At 39.3% G+C, this 19,525-nt stretch overlaps 1 protein-coding gene across 6 annotated transcripts in view; it reads right to left on the minus strand.

The window, feature by feature from the left end:
* Positions 1-19,525, minus strand: part of vps8 (VPS8 subunit of CORVET complex) — a 555,322-nt gene that overhangs the window by 336,862 nt on the left and 198,935 nt on the right. For all 6 annotated transcript variants that reach the window (XM_043693080.1, XM_043693078.1, XM_043693079.1 and 3 more), the window contains one exon: positions 10,587-10,633. In XM_043693080.1, coding sequence (XP_043549015.1) covers positions 10,587-10,633 — 47 coding nt within the window. The remainder of the gene's footprint in view (positions 1-10,586; positions 10,634-19,525) is intronic.

Raw genomic sequence — 19,525 nt, forward strand, 5'->3', positions numbered from 1 at the left:
AACCTGAAACCCATTTCACACTCCAGATAGAAAGATAGCTAAATCCTTTTATCTTCACTGAACTTTCATGCATGCAAAATAAGCTGATGGAAGTCAAAGAAAATAGTCCCTTACGGAAGTTCAATCAATCCAAGGGTGCACAATTGCAGGACAGTTACCATAGTCCATGCACTAGTTCAGATACCTCAGTGGGACCAGGAAAGAACAGTTGGATTTTCACCTTGTAACTCAGACTTCACAATGCACTCAAGCAATTGGCTGAGAGTGAACAGCAGCAGACAGCCCAGAAAGGGGCATCCAAGCTCCGGCAGCTAGATGCAGATGCTATCTCCTTGGGGCATTAAATCACAACTGAGAATGTACATTCTACTGTGAGGTCTTCCAAGCACACTGATCACAATTTCAGGGAGATTGGAGGGGTGAATTACAAGCACAAGATAGTTAGAATCACAGAATGCTTACAGCAGAGAGAATTCAGTCAATTGAATCCATACTGAGACTATGCAAAAGCAATTCACAAAGTGACCATGCTGTCCTGCAAATATTTTATATTCTGATAACAATCCAATGTCTTTTTGACAGCCAAGATTAAATCTGCCTCCATCCCCAAAACTGCATTCCAGCCTCATAAACAAACATTCTCAACTTGAAAAGATTTTCTCTTATTTTGCTGCTGCTTCTTTAGCTAATAACCTTAAATGTTTGCCCCCTGGTACTTGATTTTTCCATCAATAGGAACAATCCAGATCACTCATGGTTTTGAATACCTCTACCAAATCTTTTTGTGGATATTTCTAGTCATAGCCCTTCCAATCCATCTACGTAACTACTGTCACAAAGATGTGCCATTTTTTAACAATAAAGAAATGAATGGATTCCAAGAATAATATGCAGATGTATCAAATTTGTTGGTTTCAGAATCTGAGAATTATGCAGGACAGAAGTTAAATATTTGTTCCTTTTCCCACACTATCAAAGTTAATACCTTCAAAAGATACTTCATCGGCTGTAATGTTTATGAAGGCTTCTGGTAGTTGTAGTGTTTGTAAAGTTTTATTCTACAATCCCACGACTTCACATCTGTATTTGTCATGATGGTCATACTTTTGATATGGGACTTTAAAGCAAACAAGGATTAAATGTTTTCTTTTAAGGCAATTGCTCTCTATTTTGTAATGAATAACTGAAATGAACACTATAAATATAGTACAGTATCTGTAGATTAGGTGCATAAAACCCTTCCTACCCGCCTCTCCCTCACTAAATTAGGGCTAATTGTTTGGTGTTGAACTCTAAAAGATGAAATCTATTTGTACAATGAGTCTCAATATTCAATAGTGGATCCAAAGTCAAATCAGGAACATGTTCTCACAGAAAATGTTCTATGGGTCTTTAATATAAACTGAACATCAAAGTGATGATATGTACTATTGCTCCAGAACTGGTACAATTACTAAAGTGGCATTTACACAGCAATGCAAATAAGTGCACAGCAATATCCTGCGCCGAAAAAACAGGACACATCCAACCCATCCAATGACCATCCCATTAGTCTAACCTCAATCGCTATCAAAGTGAGGGAAGAAGTTCCATCAGTGTTGACAAACAGCACTGGCAAAGGAACACTCGTTCTTTGACAAAGAGTTTGCTTTCCATCAGCACCTTACTTCATTAAATTCTTGATCCAAACATGGACAAAAGAACTGACATGACAGTTACTGCCATTGACATCAAGGTAGCACTTAACTAAGTGTGGAGTCAAGGAGCCCAAGGCAACACTGGGGTCAATGGAAATGTGGGAGAATGCTCTCCACTGGTTGAAGTCACATATAGCCCAAGGGAAACTGATTGCACCTTTGGCAAGTCAAACATCTCATTCCCAATATTGCAGACGTTCCTTGGGGTAGCACTCTGGACGTAATTGAGGAGGAAAGGGAATTGTTGAGCATTTGCAGAAGGAGCTAGTGCGTAATGTGGTCAGATGACATGGAACCACAACCTTAGTGTGTAGGGCTCTACATAAGATATACTCTCTTACCCTCTGAAATATATAATTATGTTCAATTAATTCTATTACTGTTCATTCAAGAGTCACAGCAGTGTCTACCATCTACAAGATATGCTACAGGAACTCGCCAAAGTTTCTTCAATAGCACCTTCTAAACCGAAAAATCTCTAACACTTAGAACGAGGAAGGCAATATATGCATAGTGGGACCACTATCCGCAAGTTTCCCTCCAAGCCATCTTGACTCTGCATATATTGCCATTCCTCTTTACCGTCACTCAGGCAACACCTTGCAACTTGCTTGGTAACTGAAAATGTGGGTGTACACATGGAGTGCAGCAAGTCAAGAAGGCAACCCGCCCCATTAGATTCTCAAAAGCAATTAGGAATTTGACAAAACTTCTGGCACAGCCAGCGTCATCCACAGCCTATGAAAAAATGTACTAATATCTGACTGCAAGCCATAAATACAACCATAAATTGGTAAAAATAAATACCGAGAGGCCATATTTGCAACTTAGTAAACCATTATGTTGTCTGGTAAATCAATGCTGCTGTGAATAGCACCTGATCAGGTATTATTCTATTTTAAAAACAGCTTTTGAGAGGCAAAGAACTTGAAACATTTAATCACAATTGATATAAAATATCCAAAGATTGCTACGTCGATCCTCAGTACATTTCTGAATAGAAAGGAAAAGCAGCAAATATTTTATCACAAGCTCGTTAGCTTCAACATAAGATGTAACTTTCTCTATACAGAGTTGAATAAAATGGATTGTGCTATACCCTACGCTACCTAGAAAATCTAAGCAGAATATCTCTTAATATCCTCAAGGCATTATGTTTTGGGGACCCAAGCCAAAATATTGTATGATCTTCCTGAGCTCATTAGTAACAATTTAGATATTTAAGCTTTTGAAACATATTCCAAGCCTACTCCTGGGACTCTGCCATTTTTATTCCAAAAGTGAGTTCTCCTTAAAGGCAGCTTAGGTGTAAAGATGCCAACTGATTAATAGAATTTTTACCATGAGAAAATGCAATTTAATGATATCGTGATTTTCTTTCTGCTTTCACCAAGCATCTTTCAGTTAATTAATGTCAGTTAAGCTTAAAGCCTTTCGGATTGAGAGAAATAGGTGTGGCTTTTTCTTGAAGGTTGTTGAACACTTTATGATTAACCCCTCCTAATGAAAGAAATGTATATACACTTTTTCTAGCTGGAAGAAAATGAGAGAGATAAGAATTTGTACTCTTTTCAACAGAGGTCAGAAGTTTATTCCGTCATTAAGAAATGGAAACGTATTCTGTTGAGTTAACTAAGAAAAAATAGCATTACCCAATTGTCATCCAACAAGATGGCACACCACTTGATTGCCTTCATCCAGTGCAATCCAGGAATTCAAAGAACCTGCATTGCACATACACAAGTTGCAAGTGTTGGAGAGTCCTACGCCACCTCAGAGCAGCCCAGCAACCAACAATGTCAAGCCTCCGTCTGCAAATACCAATCAGGTAGCAAGGCATCTCCTTTGCCTCGGGGAGGGGCAGCATTGCTGGAAAAATAGACAACAAAGAAGCAAATCTGGACTGAGCTGGTGAGCCTTCTGTGGACAGCACAATTCCAAATCGAACCTTCAGCAACCAAATGACCCAATATACTACATAGGTTACAATAAGAGGGAAAACTGCCACAACTCCCCAACCTGGTCCTGGAATTTTATCTGTGCAGAGGGTGTCTGCTATGGCATAAAGATGCAGACTCTCTCCAAGTTGACAGATAAAGCCAGCCGACTGACGCAAGACATGGTGCCCAAAACAGAGTACCAGCAAAAACAGAATCCATCAGATTCGACCTTCACATCGTCAATATTAAGAGAAAACCAGATGTCATGGATTCCCCAACCTGTTTATCCATGTATTACCTTTGATAGAACCTTATGCAGCCAGAATACCTCACCGAGATTTCAGAACCGAAAACCCACAACATCTTCCTTGCTGAACTGCCCACTACATATGGAGATCACAAGCTGTGAACCTGCTCACCTGCAGAATTCTGAGACCCAGTGTGGTACCGATCTGCCTACACCCACAAGTTACCAATGTGCAGCTCAACTCAACAATGTACATCATCACACACATTCTTCTCATGACTCACCTTCACTAAATCACAGCCCTGAGCAAACTGCCACTCTCCCTACCCAGGTCAGGAGGATAAATGCAACAGGCTACTAGAGAAAGCCTACTCCAATCCAATCCTTACCTTATTCAAAAGCATCCTCAATCCATCAGCAGTATGTCTTCTCTCAAACTGCCCCACAATGGTTTCAAACTACCATGCTGAGGAACCATGACAGGAAGACTGACAGGATAAAAGATTGACCAGAAGCCATTCTCTAATCGAAGACCCCATGTACAGTCCATCCCATCCACTGAAGACAATCCATTCACTGAAGGTATCAATCCAGTAAAACCTCAGCTGAACTGTGTCGAATACATTAACAATCTTCCTTCAATAATAAGACCTAAACTGCAAGCAGTATTTGATTTGTGCTCTCCCTTTATAAATGGAGCAAAACATTCTCACTTTTATATTCAATATCCCTCATAATAAAGTATTGCATCCCATTCACTTTCTTGATGACATATTGCACATGCACACCAACATTTTGAGACGCAAACACTTTGAAAGTCAACAGTGACTTTTAATCTATTTCTGGGCTGGTCAAGGCCTCTGTGCAGCCTGCTAACATCAGTGTGTTCACCAAGAACATCCAGGTTACAGCTGATGTGCAGACCAAACAATGACTCACATTACCAAGGAATGTCCACTGATAACACTTGCAGGGAGCATTAAAGAAATCCATCGAACCACTGATCAGGCAATTGCTCGGCTCCAACTCGGCACACAATAAATAGATAAATGCATACGTACATACATACATACATGAATGGAAGAAATACTGCATATTCATACAGCACTTATCACACTTGGAGTCCAATGTGCACCAATATTTTTAATGTGGAAAAATGCTGTTAAACATGTGACCACAATAACCAATGTTCATCAAGCATATTTCCAAAACGGCTATAATTTCCATAATTGGTCGACCAGTTGATTTCAGTGGTCAATGTAGAGAAGTTAACCTGAGAAGGATAGCTCTTGGGAGCTATGGGAGCACTGAGCAAGTTCATTTAATTGCAAAGTCACCAGTGAATTCTGGTAGGCTCACAGACAGTTGTTATGGCTTTTAAATGGGTCTAATTGACTTACCTTGCCAGAAAGGGTTCCAGTGTTAGGCTCTGCCTGTTCCCATTTAAATGGAAACAGCTTTCCCAACTCCAGAAAGCCAATTTGAAGTTCAGTAGGCTCAAATAAATTCCATGTGGTGTCTAGTAGTCTGAACTGGCAGCCATAGCTGCAAATTAACATGTCTTACCATCACTTGCACTACAATGCCAGCAATAATTAAGTACTTAAGTTCTGCAGCAGAGCCTGAAACCACAACAGTGTTCTGCAGAGGCAAGACTGCTACTGGAGTCTTGCTGCCACGTTAAAGAAACAGTGGGACTGTATTATGTTCTAATTTAACTGTGTACCAAAACCCTCATTATCAATTACAATAGAAGGGGCCTCCCATCATCTGGTGAGTAAATTGCTAATAATTAGGAGTCCTGAAATCTTTGCTTTGCAATTACAGTACAACAGTATCACAAGCACAGAAACAAAGAGAAGGCAATGCAAATACTGTAAACTGATTCCAACTCCCTCGTGATCTATTGTATTAATACTAAACAGGAAGAGGTGTCAAAAAGCTTTGCAGTAATATTTTGTACAAGGCTTTATCCTTGAAAATATTGATAAATAACAGGCAAAGCAAATACTAAAGGCACCATGGGATGCAGCAATTCATTACTGCTGCCATATAAATGCAAGCTGCTGCTGAGTCTGGATAATACAAGGTTCTACAATAAAAAGCAGACATTAACCTTGGATTGATGTTTGCACCCATCTCTATCCGAAGCTTCATAAATGTTTTAGAGGATTATAAACTGAATAACCATTAGAAAGTTATTGTTCACTCACAGAATATCTGCACCACCGTATAGACTGATAGCCACGTTCCTTAACTGATTAAATTAAAAAGTGCCCAGCTGTTCAAAAATGTCCATCATTATCAATTCCATACAATTCAACAAAAACCAGTATAGTTCTGAAACAAAAATCCAACTGTGAATATTTTAAGCCATTCAAACTAACAGTTCCTACTTTTCAGCTAAGCAAACCAACACTGCAAAAGTCGTTTTTTGTAACATTTTGACAGCTGGCTAGTCTTGCTGAAACATGCTTAATATGTAAAACACTGAGATTAATTCCTCACACAGTAAAATACATTTCCAGATTTCAAAACAGATTTCATCTGTCAAGTCGGTTATAAAGAATTAGCAGTATGCTGAACACTTATTTAAAGTGAAACCTGTTTCAAATCTGCTAGCTCCCTTGGTGGAGAAAAAAATTGAAACAAAGTCCTTTTCTTTGAAGGTTATGAAATCTCTTGACTTCTGCAATTTTCTAGCACATCAATCCAATTAGATGATAACAAAATGATATTGAATACAGAATGATTATACTATGCATAAAAAATCCCAGGCTCGAAAAGGAACCTGCAAATGATGATCAGGGGAAGTTGTGGAGATTATGATGGTGCTAAGGTCAGAAGGTCAATTTAGTGGGTGGAGAGGGAGCATAGCTGTTTCTCCTGGTCAACCAGCAGTTCAGGATAATCTCTTCTCACCTAGTTGCCCTCACTTCACTTTAGCTGCCAGGATTCGTAAAGTCCAGGTAACCCAGTCAGCCAGAGTTAAATTCTGAAGCTCATTAACTTGGCTTCACTTTCTCCAAGTAAAGATATCACTTAACTAGAGAGGATTCAGAAAAGATTTACCAGGAATGGAGCTATAAAAATGGGCTGGGAACTTTTTCACTGGAACATAGCAGGTTGAGGGGTAACCTTATAGAGATACATAATATCATGAGGGATATAGATAAGGCGAATAGCAAAAGGTCTTTGCCTTAGGGTGGGTGAGATCAAAACTAGGGAGCATATTTTTAAAGAGAGAGGAGAAAGATTCAAAAAGGACACGGGGGGCAAGTTTTTTTTTAAATGCAGAAAGTGGTTCATGTATGGAATAAACTGCCAGAGGAAGTGGTGGATGCAGGTACAGCTACAATGTTAAACGATATTTGGAAAAGTAAATGAATAGGAAAGGTTTGGATATGGAACATGGGCCAAACACAGGCAGGTTGGACCAGTTTAGTTTGACAACATGGTCAGTGGAGACTAGTTGGACCAAAGGGTCTGTTTCAATGCTGTATGACTCTACAAATGTTCATAATTCACTGCTTCAATCAGCACCTTTGACAGGAAAGCAGATTTAATACGAGGCAGCCATCCTTATTAGAATGCATTGTTTTCCCACCCCGTCCGGTCTCTACTAAAACTAGAAGGTTACTTAAAATTCAAAGACATGTATTTTAGATTAGATTACATTACATTACAGTGTGGAAACAGGCCCTTCGGCCCAACAAGTCCACACCGACCCGCCGAAGCGCAACCCACCCATACCCCTACAATTACCCCTTACCTAACACTACCGGCAATTTAGCATGGCCAATTCACCTGACCTGCACATCTTTGGACAGCGGGAGGAAACCGATTTTGTCACAGTTGATACAATCAGATCCAACATCATTAAGCCACTTCTTTTTGTCACTCAACCTGACTCTCAAAAAGAAATCTTGAGTGCAAAAAACATGCTTTTGATAATGAGCTTGAGGTGAGTTGATAATTTGTTCTTTTTTCAAATATTCACATTTCATATGGCTCAATGCAATCTGCTTTCAAGAGCTGAAATTCCCCAGTACTTGAACGGACTGCATCAGAGTTCATAACCTGTCCCAGGTTGAACAATTCCTGCTTCCACTTAAGTTTGAGGTTAGAGGTTGACATAACCCAGTTCCTGACACCATGAACCCATTGTACAAACTGTGAACAGTTCAGTACTAATGTAGACACTTACTCGGATCAGTAACATCGGTATTTGGGAAATAGAAACGTCCATGCTGATATAATAGAGATTCAATGTTGGTTTGGCTCAAGCAGGAGCTTTTATGTGCAATTAACCTGTTCCATTTGACTTAAGGGCATTTAAATAGACAATGCAGAAGGTGACTTATTTTCCATCTAACTTGTGTGACACGCTAAGCTCAGTTTTTGTGACAGTAAACAGGGAGGTGAACTTTAAAATTGCCAGGTGCTGACGTTGGTGCAGAAGCTGCAAAGATAAAAGATAACAAGAAGCAATAAAAAGTGATAACAAGAAGAAAGGGAATACATAAATGAGGATAGCTGCATATATTAAACACATGTATTAAAATGTTCCTAACATGACATTATTTGAGGATAGACAATAAATAGAATAGAAAGCACAGGTTTTTACAAAAAAAGTATTCACTATAGAACAATGTAGTAATGTGCCATTTATTTATGGAAATCATCTTTGCAGACTCCAAGTAAGATTCTTAAAAACTCAAAAAAACCTTAAATTATATCAATCCCCTAGGATGGAACACATCCATTCCAACATTCAGGGTAAAGAAATTGTCTATCAACAGAATATTTTCCCCTGCTCATCAGTATGAGTATCCCATACTACTGAGTGGTACCACAATGACATGCTAATTCTTTTGCATCATGATCCCAGTGACTTGATGCATAAAATTTGTGTTGTTAAGGAGTAGGCATTTAGAAGTGCAAATGATGATACAGTGTTGGCATGACTTCACAAAGGGGAAGTCACACCTGACATTTTTTACTAGCCTTCTTTGAGGACATAATAAGCTGAACAGATAAAGGGGAAACAGCGGATGTTATATATTTGAATTTTCAGAAGGCGTTTGATAAGATACCACATTTTAGGCAACTTAATAAGATAAGAGTCCACGGTGTTGGAGGTAGTATATTAATATGAATGGAGCACTAGCTAACTAATGGAAGGCAGAGAGTTGGGATAAGGAGGACACTTTCAAGATGACAACCTATAACTAGAGGAGTGCCTTTGGAATCGGTGCTGGGGAACAATAACTTATAACATATGATAGTGAATTGGATGAGGAAAATGAATCTAGTACAGCTAAATTTCCAGATGATGCAAAATAAATGGGAATGTAAATGATGGGAATTACACAAAGAATCTGCAGAGGGATATAGACAGGTCATGCGAGTGGGTAAAAGCCTGGCAAATTGAATACAATGTGGGAAAATGTGAGATAATTAATATTCTTCCTGCCAAAGTGCATAAAGAAGAGGGGAATATTATTTAAATGAAGAACAACTGCAGAGACCTACAGAGTATGGGATTTGGGGGTCCTCATCAGTCAATCACGAAAAGCTAGCATTGAGATTCAACAAGTAAGGCAAATGGGATGTTTGTGTTTAGTTCAATGAGAATAGAGTATAAAAGTAGGTAGAATTTGTTAAAAGTATACAAAGAACTAGTCAGACCACCACTGGAATACTGTGAACAGTTCTGAGCTCCTTATCTAAGGAAAAATATTCTGCATTGGAGTAGTCTAGGTAAACATCAAAAGACTGATCCTGGGTGAGGAGGGACTGTCTTATGGGAAGATGTTGAGAAAGTTGGGCTGTACCCTCTGGAGTCCAGAAGAACAGAGGTTTCTTTATTGAAACAACAAGATTCTTAGAGAGCTTGATGGGATAGTTGCAGATAGGCTGCTTCCCTTTGTGACAGAGTCTTGAAACATAGAGAATAATTTAAGAATTAGCGGTTGTCCACTTGAAATAGAGGCAAGGAGAGATTTATTCTCTGATGGTAGTGAATCGGTGGATAGTTTTTTCTGCAGAGGGCTTTTGAGGCTGTGTCATTAATATATTCAAGACTTTGAGATAGATTTTATAATCAGTAAAGGAATCAAGGGTTACGAAGGGCAGGAAAGTGGACTTGAGGATTATTTAAATCAGCCACAATCTCTTGGAATGACTAAACAGACCTGATGGGCTGAATGGCCTGCTTCTCCTCCTATCACCTTATGGCCTTATCAGTCTGCCCACGAATCCAATTAATACAGTGAGTGTGAATAACGATGTGTACGGGAAGAGAAACCCAAATTCTGGTGTATTGGCTTTACTGCTTAATGGAATTAATACACTTTAGTGTGCCATTAATGGTAATGCTGAAAACCTTTCTTTTCTTTACTTTTGCTAAAGGTCATTCAAATCCTGCGCTGATAGGTGTTAATTTATGATTATTTGCCACTCTTCAATCCAAGTTCACTTGTTCCAAATCCCTGAAAATACTAATACTTGCCTTTGACTTGTAATCTGATTTTAATCATATCAGCAGAAAGTATGAGCAAGTTATTTGCAAGTATTACCAGCTGGTGGTTCACAAATATTGTGAAAACCCATCAGCCTTGAAAAGTTCCAAAGCAGACTTTAACCAGTTGACTTTGTGTATTCAAACTATATTTAATAGCCAAATAACTGCATACTCACGAAGAATCCAGTAGACCTTGTAACAACTGAAACACTAAGTGATGATCCTGGGAAAAAAAACACATTTGTAAAATATTTATAAATAGCAATTACACTACAACCAAGTTGTTTTAAGCACAGTAAGTAGCAAAAAAAAAAATTCACAATCAATTAAAAACAAAATAGGATTAAAAGCAGTCAAGGTTCAAGTTTTTCTGAAGGATCAAGCAAAACAATGTATTTTTAATCTTGCACAGTTACCTAGTTTCAGACTTCACGAGCAGAATTCTCTGATTAGGCACTTTGGGTTAACCCAAGGAGACAAAGTAACTAAGGCAATGTTTGCATCCAGTAATTTAATTGATTGGTGGAAATAAATTGTAGAAATAGGTATCAATTCTGCAATGCGTTTATTTATCGTGTCCTCAGTACCTCTGATTCTCTCTGGTGCCTCGTCAGCTATACTTATATCAAAACTGGTGCAATTCAGTTCTATAGAGTCATAGAGATGTACAGCATGGAAACAGATTTGTCTCATCAATGATAAATTTGTGCAATACTAATCAAGTGTTAGGACTGACCTCATGTCAGAAGAATTGCATGAAACCAAACAAGTCAGAATGATCTGCTTTGACCACTTCAATGTCAGGTCAGATGGTAACAGTTTTAGGATAAAGTGTAGCAGATTTAAAACAGAGATAAGGAGGAATTACTTCTCTCAGAGGTTTATGAACTTGTGGAAGTCACTATCCCAGTGTGTGGTGGATGTTGTGACATTGTGTAAATTTTTTGAATCAATAGAATAGAATCCCTACAGTGTTTAAACAGGCCATTTGGCCCAACAAGTCCACACCGACTCTTCAAAGAGCATCACACCTAGACTCACCTCACTTCCCTATCCCTGTAATCCTATATTTCCCATGTCACCTAGCCTGCACATCCCTGTACACGATGGGCAATTTAGCATAACCAATCCACTTAACCTGCACATCTTTGGAGCACTCAGAGGAGAATGTGCAAACTCCAACAGACAGTCGTCCAAGGATGGAATTAAACCTGGGTCCCTGGCGCTGTGACGCAGCAGTGCTAGCCACTGAGCCACCATGCTGCCCCAAATTTAAGGAAGAAAGGGGCAAAATTGTAATTAGTCATGGGTTAAAGTATTTTGGAGACCTTTAAGGTCATGAAAGTGGAGTTGGGGCCAAAGTTAGATCAGTCATAGAGTCATACATCATGGAGGCCGATCTAACGGTCCAACCATAATCCCAAACTAAACTATTCCTTTGGCCAATATCCCTTCAAACATGTCTTGTTCATGTACTTATCCAAATACCTTTTAAATGTTGTAACTGCACCCGCATCCACCATATCCTCTGGAAGTTTATTCCACACACGAACCACATTCCGTGTGAAGATTTGGAACCCCTTTTTGTGGGGTGAAGCCTCTGTTCTGCGATCGGTCAATAAACACTAGCAATCTGCCTGGTTCTTTACTCACAGCCGGACACAGATCATCCAGAAACACAGAGGTTAAACACTTCCGTGTTCCTCAGAGGAACTGTGCACATGGCTTAAAATAAAGACATTTTTATACTTTTCTTAAAGAGAGGTACAGGCCATAATCGTACATAATTACCAATTAATTAATGGAATGGTTTTATTGACAGCAATTCAACCCAATGATATTTCCTGGGAACTAACTTTGCTTTCCAAAACCTAAGCCATTCTTATCTCATGAATCGAGTTTTTGCACCTGCAGTTTAAGGTCAGTTAGGATGGCCAGTAGCTTCTTATCTCACCTAGTTATTTCTATGCTGTAAAGGAAGCATTGTCTGCTAATCTTTGTTGAGACAGACTGTGATCAAGTCAATTATGCAGATTTAGCAGGGCTAAAAGCCATTTTATGCAGCTTTAAGCAGAATTGTCAATTTGCAGCCTATAAGTTATTTTGTTATGTTATTTGCATTAAGAAGCCATTTTATTTCCACCTAAGTTAGTAAGAATGTGTATTAAGTGGTTGTTCCTGACAACAATTAGTTAACTCAGCCTATATTCAGGTTTCAGATCCTCACGCGTAAAAGATTGCCCTTCATGTCTTGATCATATTAAATGATAGGGCTGGCTCGAGGGGCTGAATTGCCTATTCCTGCTCCGAATTCTTATGTTCTTATGACTGGCATGGAGACTGTCTAGCATTAACAGTAATATTCTAGATTAAAGTGGCGCTGGAAAAGCACAGCTGTGCTTTTCCAGCACTACTCTAATCTAGAATCTGGTTTCCAGCATCTGCAGTCCTTGTTTTTACCTTTATAACAGTAATGTTGGCCATGCTCAGAGAAATCAACTAGGACAAAGTGAGGACTGCAGATCAGAGCCAAGAATGTGATGCTGGAAAAGCACAGCAGGTCAGGCAGCATCCGAGGAGCAGGAGAATCGACATTTCGGTCGTAAGTCCCACTGAAGGGCTTATGCCCGAAATGTTGATTAATTCCTGATGAAGGGCTTATGCCCAAAACATCGATTCTCCTGCTCCTCAGATGCTGCCTGACCTGCTGTGCTTTTCCAACACCACACTCTCAACATACGCTCAGAGAAATATCATAGTGTAATAGTATCATAACACTGAATATGTGCATTTCCAATTGTACTGTGAATATACCAATCTGTCTTCAATCCTTCATTGTTGCCCCAGTTTAAAACACATCAACCTCTCTTACCTCAAATAACCTCCCAAGATTCTTATTCCTATTGTGAAGCCAAAAAAGATCAGGAAATATTATTAGGAGTTAAGGACTGTTCCATTTCCCAGCTCTTTTTGAAAAATATTTGCTCTCACTCCAAGAAAGTGATATCAGATCTCAACTATCTTAGATATTTTGATATTTGAATAAAGTTCCTCCATTCTTTTTCAACGTAAGCAGATTGAACATAGGTGGATACAGGTCCGCATAAATCAACCATATCACAAAACCTAAGAGGAGAGTTGGAGCACCATATTTCCATATGCATACAAACAGAAATGTACTGACAACTCTTTTCAAATTAGTATTGCACACAACTGCAACTCAATTTCAGCTGTACTATTGTCCAGATACATTCACTTCGCCTAACATTTAATAATACATAGTCTTCTTCATTTTCAGTGGCAGTTGGAGTGGGAGGAGTGACAGCAAGGACCAGTGGCCTGATAGGAAGGTAATTTAATATAAAAACTTACCTCGGGAGTTTCAGGTATATATTTTGGCAGAGACTGAATCCCAAGACACCACACATGTACTGTCTCCCACCCGCCCTCCTCCTCCAATCAATAAAAAAGGACTCTCGTGTGTTGCTAAGGTAAGGCATTTAAATTTATATTTCTTGTGTATTGTGTGATTGATTAAAAGTTTACTATTAGTTGGTTAAGTGAATAAGATGACAGAGAAGTAAAAGAAATTATTTAACTCATAAATTTGTATAAATTAATTAAATAAGTAAAGATGGCTGGACAGGTGATGTGCTGTATGATGTGGGACCTACTACTAGAGGTGATGGAAACCATGAGGATAAGAAAATTAGGTTTACCTGAATGTTTGCAGTATTCATAACAAAATGGATGAATTAACAGAACAAATCATCGTGAATGATTATGATGTGGTAGGCATCACAAAGACATAGTTGCAGGGGGTTTACAACTGGCAGTTAAACATCCAAGGATTTACAATTTATCAAAAAAACAGAGAGGTGGGGGGGGGGGGGGGGGTTGCCTTGTTAGTCAAGAATGAAATTAAATCTATAGCACTGAATGTCATAGGGTCAGATGATGTGGAGTCTGTGTGAGTGGGGTTGAGGAAACACAAAGGCAAAAAAACCATAATGGAACTTATATACGGATTGCCCAGCAGTGGTCAGGATAGGGGCACAAGATGTACCGTGAAATAGATAGGGCATGTCAAAAAGGCAAGGTCACGATGATCATGGGGGACTTCAATATGCAAATGGGCTGGGTGAATAGTGTTGCCGGTGGATCCAAAGAAAGGGAATTCATGGAATGCTGACAAGGTGGCTTTTTGGAACAGCTTGTGATGGAGCCCACAAGGGAACAGGCTGTTCTGGACTGAGTGCTATGTAATAAACCAGACTTTATAAAAGATCTTAAAGTAAGGGAACACTTAGGAAGCAGCGATCATAATATGGTAGAGTTCAGTCTGCAATTTGAAAGGGAGAAGGCAAGATCGGATTTAATGGTGTTACTGTTTAAATAAAGGTAATTACAGTGAAAAATGTAATAAATACTTTGTGTCTTTAAGGAAATAGCGGAGGCGTTGGTTGTAATCTTTTAAAAGTCACTGGAGTCAGGGAAAGTCTCAGGTGATTGGAAAATCGCCGTTGTAACCCCCTTGTTCAAGAAAGGATCAATTCAAACGATAGAAAATTATAGGCCGATTACCCTAAACTCGGTTGCAGGTAAAATTCTAGAATCCATCGTTAAGGATGAGATTTCTAAAGTCTTAGAAGTGCAGGGTCAGATTAGAACAAGTGAGCATGGATTTAGTAAGGGGAGGTCGTGCCTGACAAACCTGTTAGAATTCTTTGAAGAGGTAACAAGTAGATTAGACCTGGGAAACCCAGTGGACGTTCTCTACCTAGACTTCTTAAAGGCCTTTGATAAGGGGCGTCATGGGAGGCTGCTGAATAAGGTAAGGACCCATGGTGTTCGAGGTGAACTACTGGCATGGATTGAAGATTGGCTGTCCGACAGAAGGCAGAGAGTTAGGATAAAAGGTTCTTTTTCAGAATGGCAGCCGGTGACAAATGGTTTCCCGCAGGGTTCGGTGTTGGGGCTGCAGCTGTTCACTTTATATCAATGATCTGGATGAAGGGACTGGGGGCATTCTGGTGAAGTTTGCTGATGATACGAAGTTAGGCGGACAGACAGGTAGTTCTGAGAAGGTGGGGAGACTGCAGAAAGATTTAGACTGTTTAAGAGAGTGGTCCAAGAAATGGCTGATGAAATTCAATGTGAGCAAATGCGAGGTCTTGCACTTTGGAAAAAAGAATACAGGCATGGACAATTTTCTAAATGGTGAGAAAATTCATAAAGCCAAAGTACAAAGGGATCTGGGAGTGTTAGTCCAGGATTCTCTAAAGGTTAACTTGCAGGCCGAGTCCATGGTTAAAAAAGCAAATTTGTAATGTTGTCATTTATCTCAAGAGGGTTGGAATGTAAAAGCAGCGATGTGCTACTAAGACTTTATAAACCCATTAGAATACTGCGTCCAATTTTGGGCTCCACACCTCAGGGAGGACATACTGGCACTGGAGCGTGTCCAGCGGAGATTCACACGGATGATCCCTGGAATGGTAGGTCTAACATATGATGAACGGCTGAGGATCCTGGAATTGTATTCAATGGGGTTTAGAAGGTTGAGGGGAGATCTAATAGAAACTTACAAGATAATGCATGGCTTAGAAAAGGTGGACGCTGGGAATTTGTTTCCGTCACGTCTGGATACTAGGACCATGGGCACAGTCTTAGAATTAGAGGGTCTCAACTTGGAATGGAAATGAGAAGATAATTCTTCAACCAGAGAGTGGTGGAATTCATTGCAATGGAGCGCAGTGGAGGTCGGGACACTAAATGTCTTCAAGGCAGAGATTGATAAATTCTTGATCTTGCAAGGAATTAAGGGCTACGGGGAGAGTACAGTTAAGTGGCATTGAAATGTCCATCGGCCATGATCGAATGGTGGAGTGAACTCGATGGGCCGAATGGCTTTACTTCCACTCCTATGTCTTCTGGTCTTATGTGGATTCCTAGGATGAACAGCTATACACGTATGTCAAATTGTAACTACCACTGACTTCAATCAATTTCTTAAGAAAAACCAATACCGGCCTATAATTGCTCATAAAAACTTATTTAATTGCTTACTTTTCTTGGCTTCTCTTTTTCCTCCCATAATAGTGCCTGAGAATCTAATCTTTTTCTCAACCACATGATATTTCTGAGCTACATCTTCTGAAAAATATATCAGGCTCCATATATATTATACCATCACCACTCTCCCTCTCAGCCACTGCACCATCTCTAATTTGTCAAATTGCTAATCCTGCATCCAGTATTTCATGAACAAATACTCCCTCTGACTAAATATTGCAAAGACTGAAGTGATCATCTTTTGTCTCTGCCACAAATCCATGGCTTACCAGACCATTGTAAACTTGAGGCTGTGTATGGTCCTGGCCCTGATAGGAGCTTCCACTCAAATACCCAGTCCAGCACTAAGCCTGCGTACTCTTATCATTCTTGTTCTTACTGACCGACACTGGCTCCTGACCCAACAATGCTTTCACTTTAAAATGTTCATCCTACTTTACAGAGTCCTTGACAGATTTACTCCCTCCCTGCCTCCAACCCTCGAAGCCTTTTGGGATTTCTATGTTCCCAGTGGCATATTTGAGAGTAATTGCAAATAATGCTGTTCATGCAGATAATGCCTGAAAATAGACATTTTATGCAAAATGCAATTCATTATGTGAATTAAGCATGTAAGAGATATTTTACACCAAAATAACAAGCTACAAGAATAATGGTATTATTTATATAATTCCAACTCTCCACTTTCCAACAATCCATATTCAGGAAGCCCTGCCACTGAAAATTCAAACCAGTTTAATCTTTTTTCAGTCTCCCAAAGAACTTTTGTCTTCTGAGAAGACTGTACTTTGTCATCTCATTTGTAAATGTACAAAAAACACAAGTAAGTCAGTGTGTTTATGGCAAGAAGCATTTGTCAATACCTCATTCCCATGTAATAACTCCTGGAACATCATCATGAATTCAATGATTAGGAAGTCCCAGCTCACATTTAAAAATAATCAGTGAATATTCAGCACCATCTGGCAATGTTAACAGCATGTACCAATTCCCATTATATGCACACATCATCAGTCAAACACCTTCCCTACAATGCCATCTTCAGCTGATTTTTAAAGAATGTACATCATCTAGAGCAGTACAATTGCTAACAGTAACTGTAAAGATGTTGCTGCTGGTAATTAAAAATCACTTTGAATTTTAAAGCTGTTGGTAGCACTGAATTATGCTTCACAGCTACAGGAACTCAGAGCAACCTATTTTTAAATACACGTATACAAACAACTGACAACACCTATGTTATAACTGGGGTGCTAATGGTGCTTCTTTTCCTGTTACCCAATTATACTTCACTAAGGCTTGTAACTCTTTGCTCCTTTCCAAATTTAAATTCTCATGATGCCTCAACTACTTTGTGAACCAAAGGGTGAAATGAAAAATTGAAAATTTCCAAGTTGTATGTCCGGATGCTAATATATACCATTCCAAACCTTAATACATTTACTGATTATTAATTATACAATCTTAAAAGGAATCTCTTTGGCAAGGACAGCAAAACAGGGACCTTAACTGTTTTGTCAGAAAGGAGATGAATTTAGCATATCATCAATTTAAGAAACTTCCAATCTGGGACCATCTACTAAGCAGCAGTGTTTAGGAACATTAGTTGAATGAAAAACCAACGTTGACGTGACTGAATTAACAAGACCTGTAGAGATGTGAGAATATATTGCTAACTGGCTTAATGTTCCAAAGTGAGAAATATGCATGATGTAGAAGTGAGCCTAAAAAAACAAGTTTAGAAAATAAAACCTCATTTGAAAAAAAAATCAATCGGTATCCCTTATTGTCACCAGTTGCGAAAAGATTTTTATGTCAAATTTAAAATTCTCTGCAAACAACATCTCAGCATCTACCTTGGTTTACTCTCTGGCAACTACATACTTCTCAGAACATTTAAAGTATAGGAGAAGTGAGGGTAGACCATACAGCCAATAAGAGTTTCCATTCTGGACACCCTTTTCTTTCTACTATCACTCAACCTGCCAACTGAGCACAAACTCAAAATTGTTCTTCTTCCCAAACACATTCCTTTGCTCAGCTTTCAGCTGAATTTAATTTGCAAATAATTGACCATAAGATCTGCCAATCACCAGGGAAACGAGGCAGTGACTAGGAGAGTTTGAAACGAACGTTGCATTAAAAAATAGTCCTCAATATATTTAACAGTGGTAACCTGATTTAATTAATGCAGCTATTTACACTGAATACTGAACAAAATCCCTCAAACTTCTGTCCTAGATTGGCTGACTTTGGGTGAAATGGACTTAAATTAAGCAGAGGACTCAACAGAAATTTCAACTTATACAACATAGCCATGCCTATTTCGTTTAAATAATGCAGGCTCTCATTTATTTTTCTTTCCTCTTCTTCTCTCGCTTAACCAGCATTTCTAATAATTTCCCTTTTCTTTCTACTATAAACAATTCAATTTGCAGCAAATATGTCCAATATTGCAATGCAGAAATCATTATTCTTGGTTAAAAATGCTTAACACTGCAGTTGTGAATTTCTCATCATTAAACAAAAATGCATTCTAAGAAGAAAATGAGTACACTTAAATGAAGAATGGACTGAGAAAAAAAATAAGGTAAAAACAATGACTGCAGATGCTGGAAACCAGATTCTGGATCAGTGGTGCTGGAAGAGCACAGCAATTCAGGCAGCATCCGACGAGCAGCAAAAATCGACGTTTCGGGCAAAAGCCCTTCATCAGGAATAAAGGCAGAGAGCCTGAAGCGTGGAGAGATAAGCTAGAGGAGGGGGGGGGTGGGGAGAGAGTGGCATAGAGTACAATAGGTCAGTGGGGAAGGAGATGAAGGTGATAGGTCAGGGAGGAGAGGGGGGAGTGGATAGGTGGAAAAGGAGCTGGGCAGGTCGGACAAGTCCGGACAGGTCAGGGATCGAGTTGCTGGAGGTTAGAAACTAGGATGAGGTGGGGGAAGGGGAAATGAGGAAACTGTTAAAATCCACATTGATGCCCTGGGGTTGAAGTGTTCCGAGGCAGAAGATGAGGCGTTCTTCCTCCAGGCATCTGGTG

The sequence above is a fragment of the Chiloscyllium plagiosum genome, chromosome 7, assembly GCF_004010195.1.
Source record: "Chiloscyllium plagiosum isolate BGI_BamShark_2017 chromosome 7, ASM401019v2, whole genome shotgun sequence".
Taxonomy (NCBI): Eukaryota; Metazoa; Chordata; class Chondrichthyes; order Orectolobiformes; family Hemiscylliidae; genus Chiloscyllium; species Chiloscyllium plagiosum.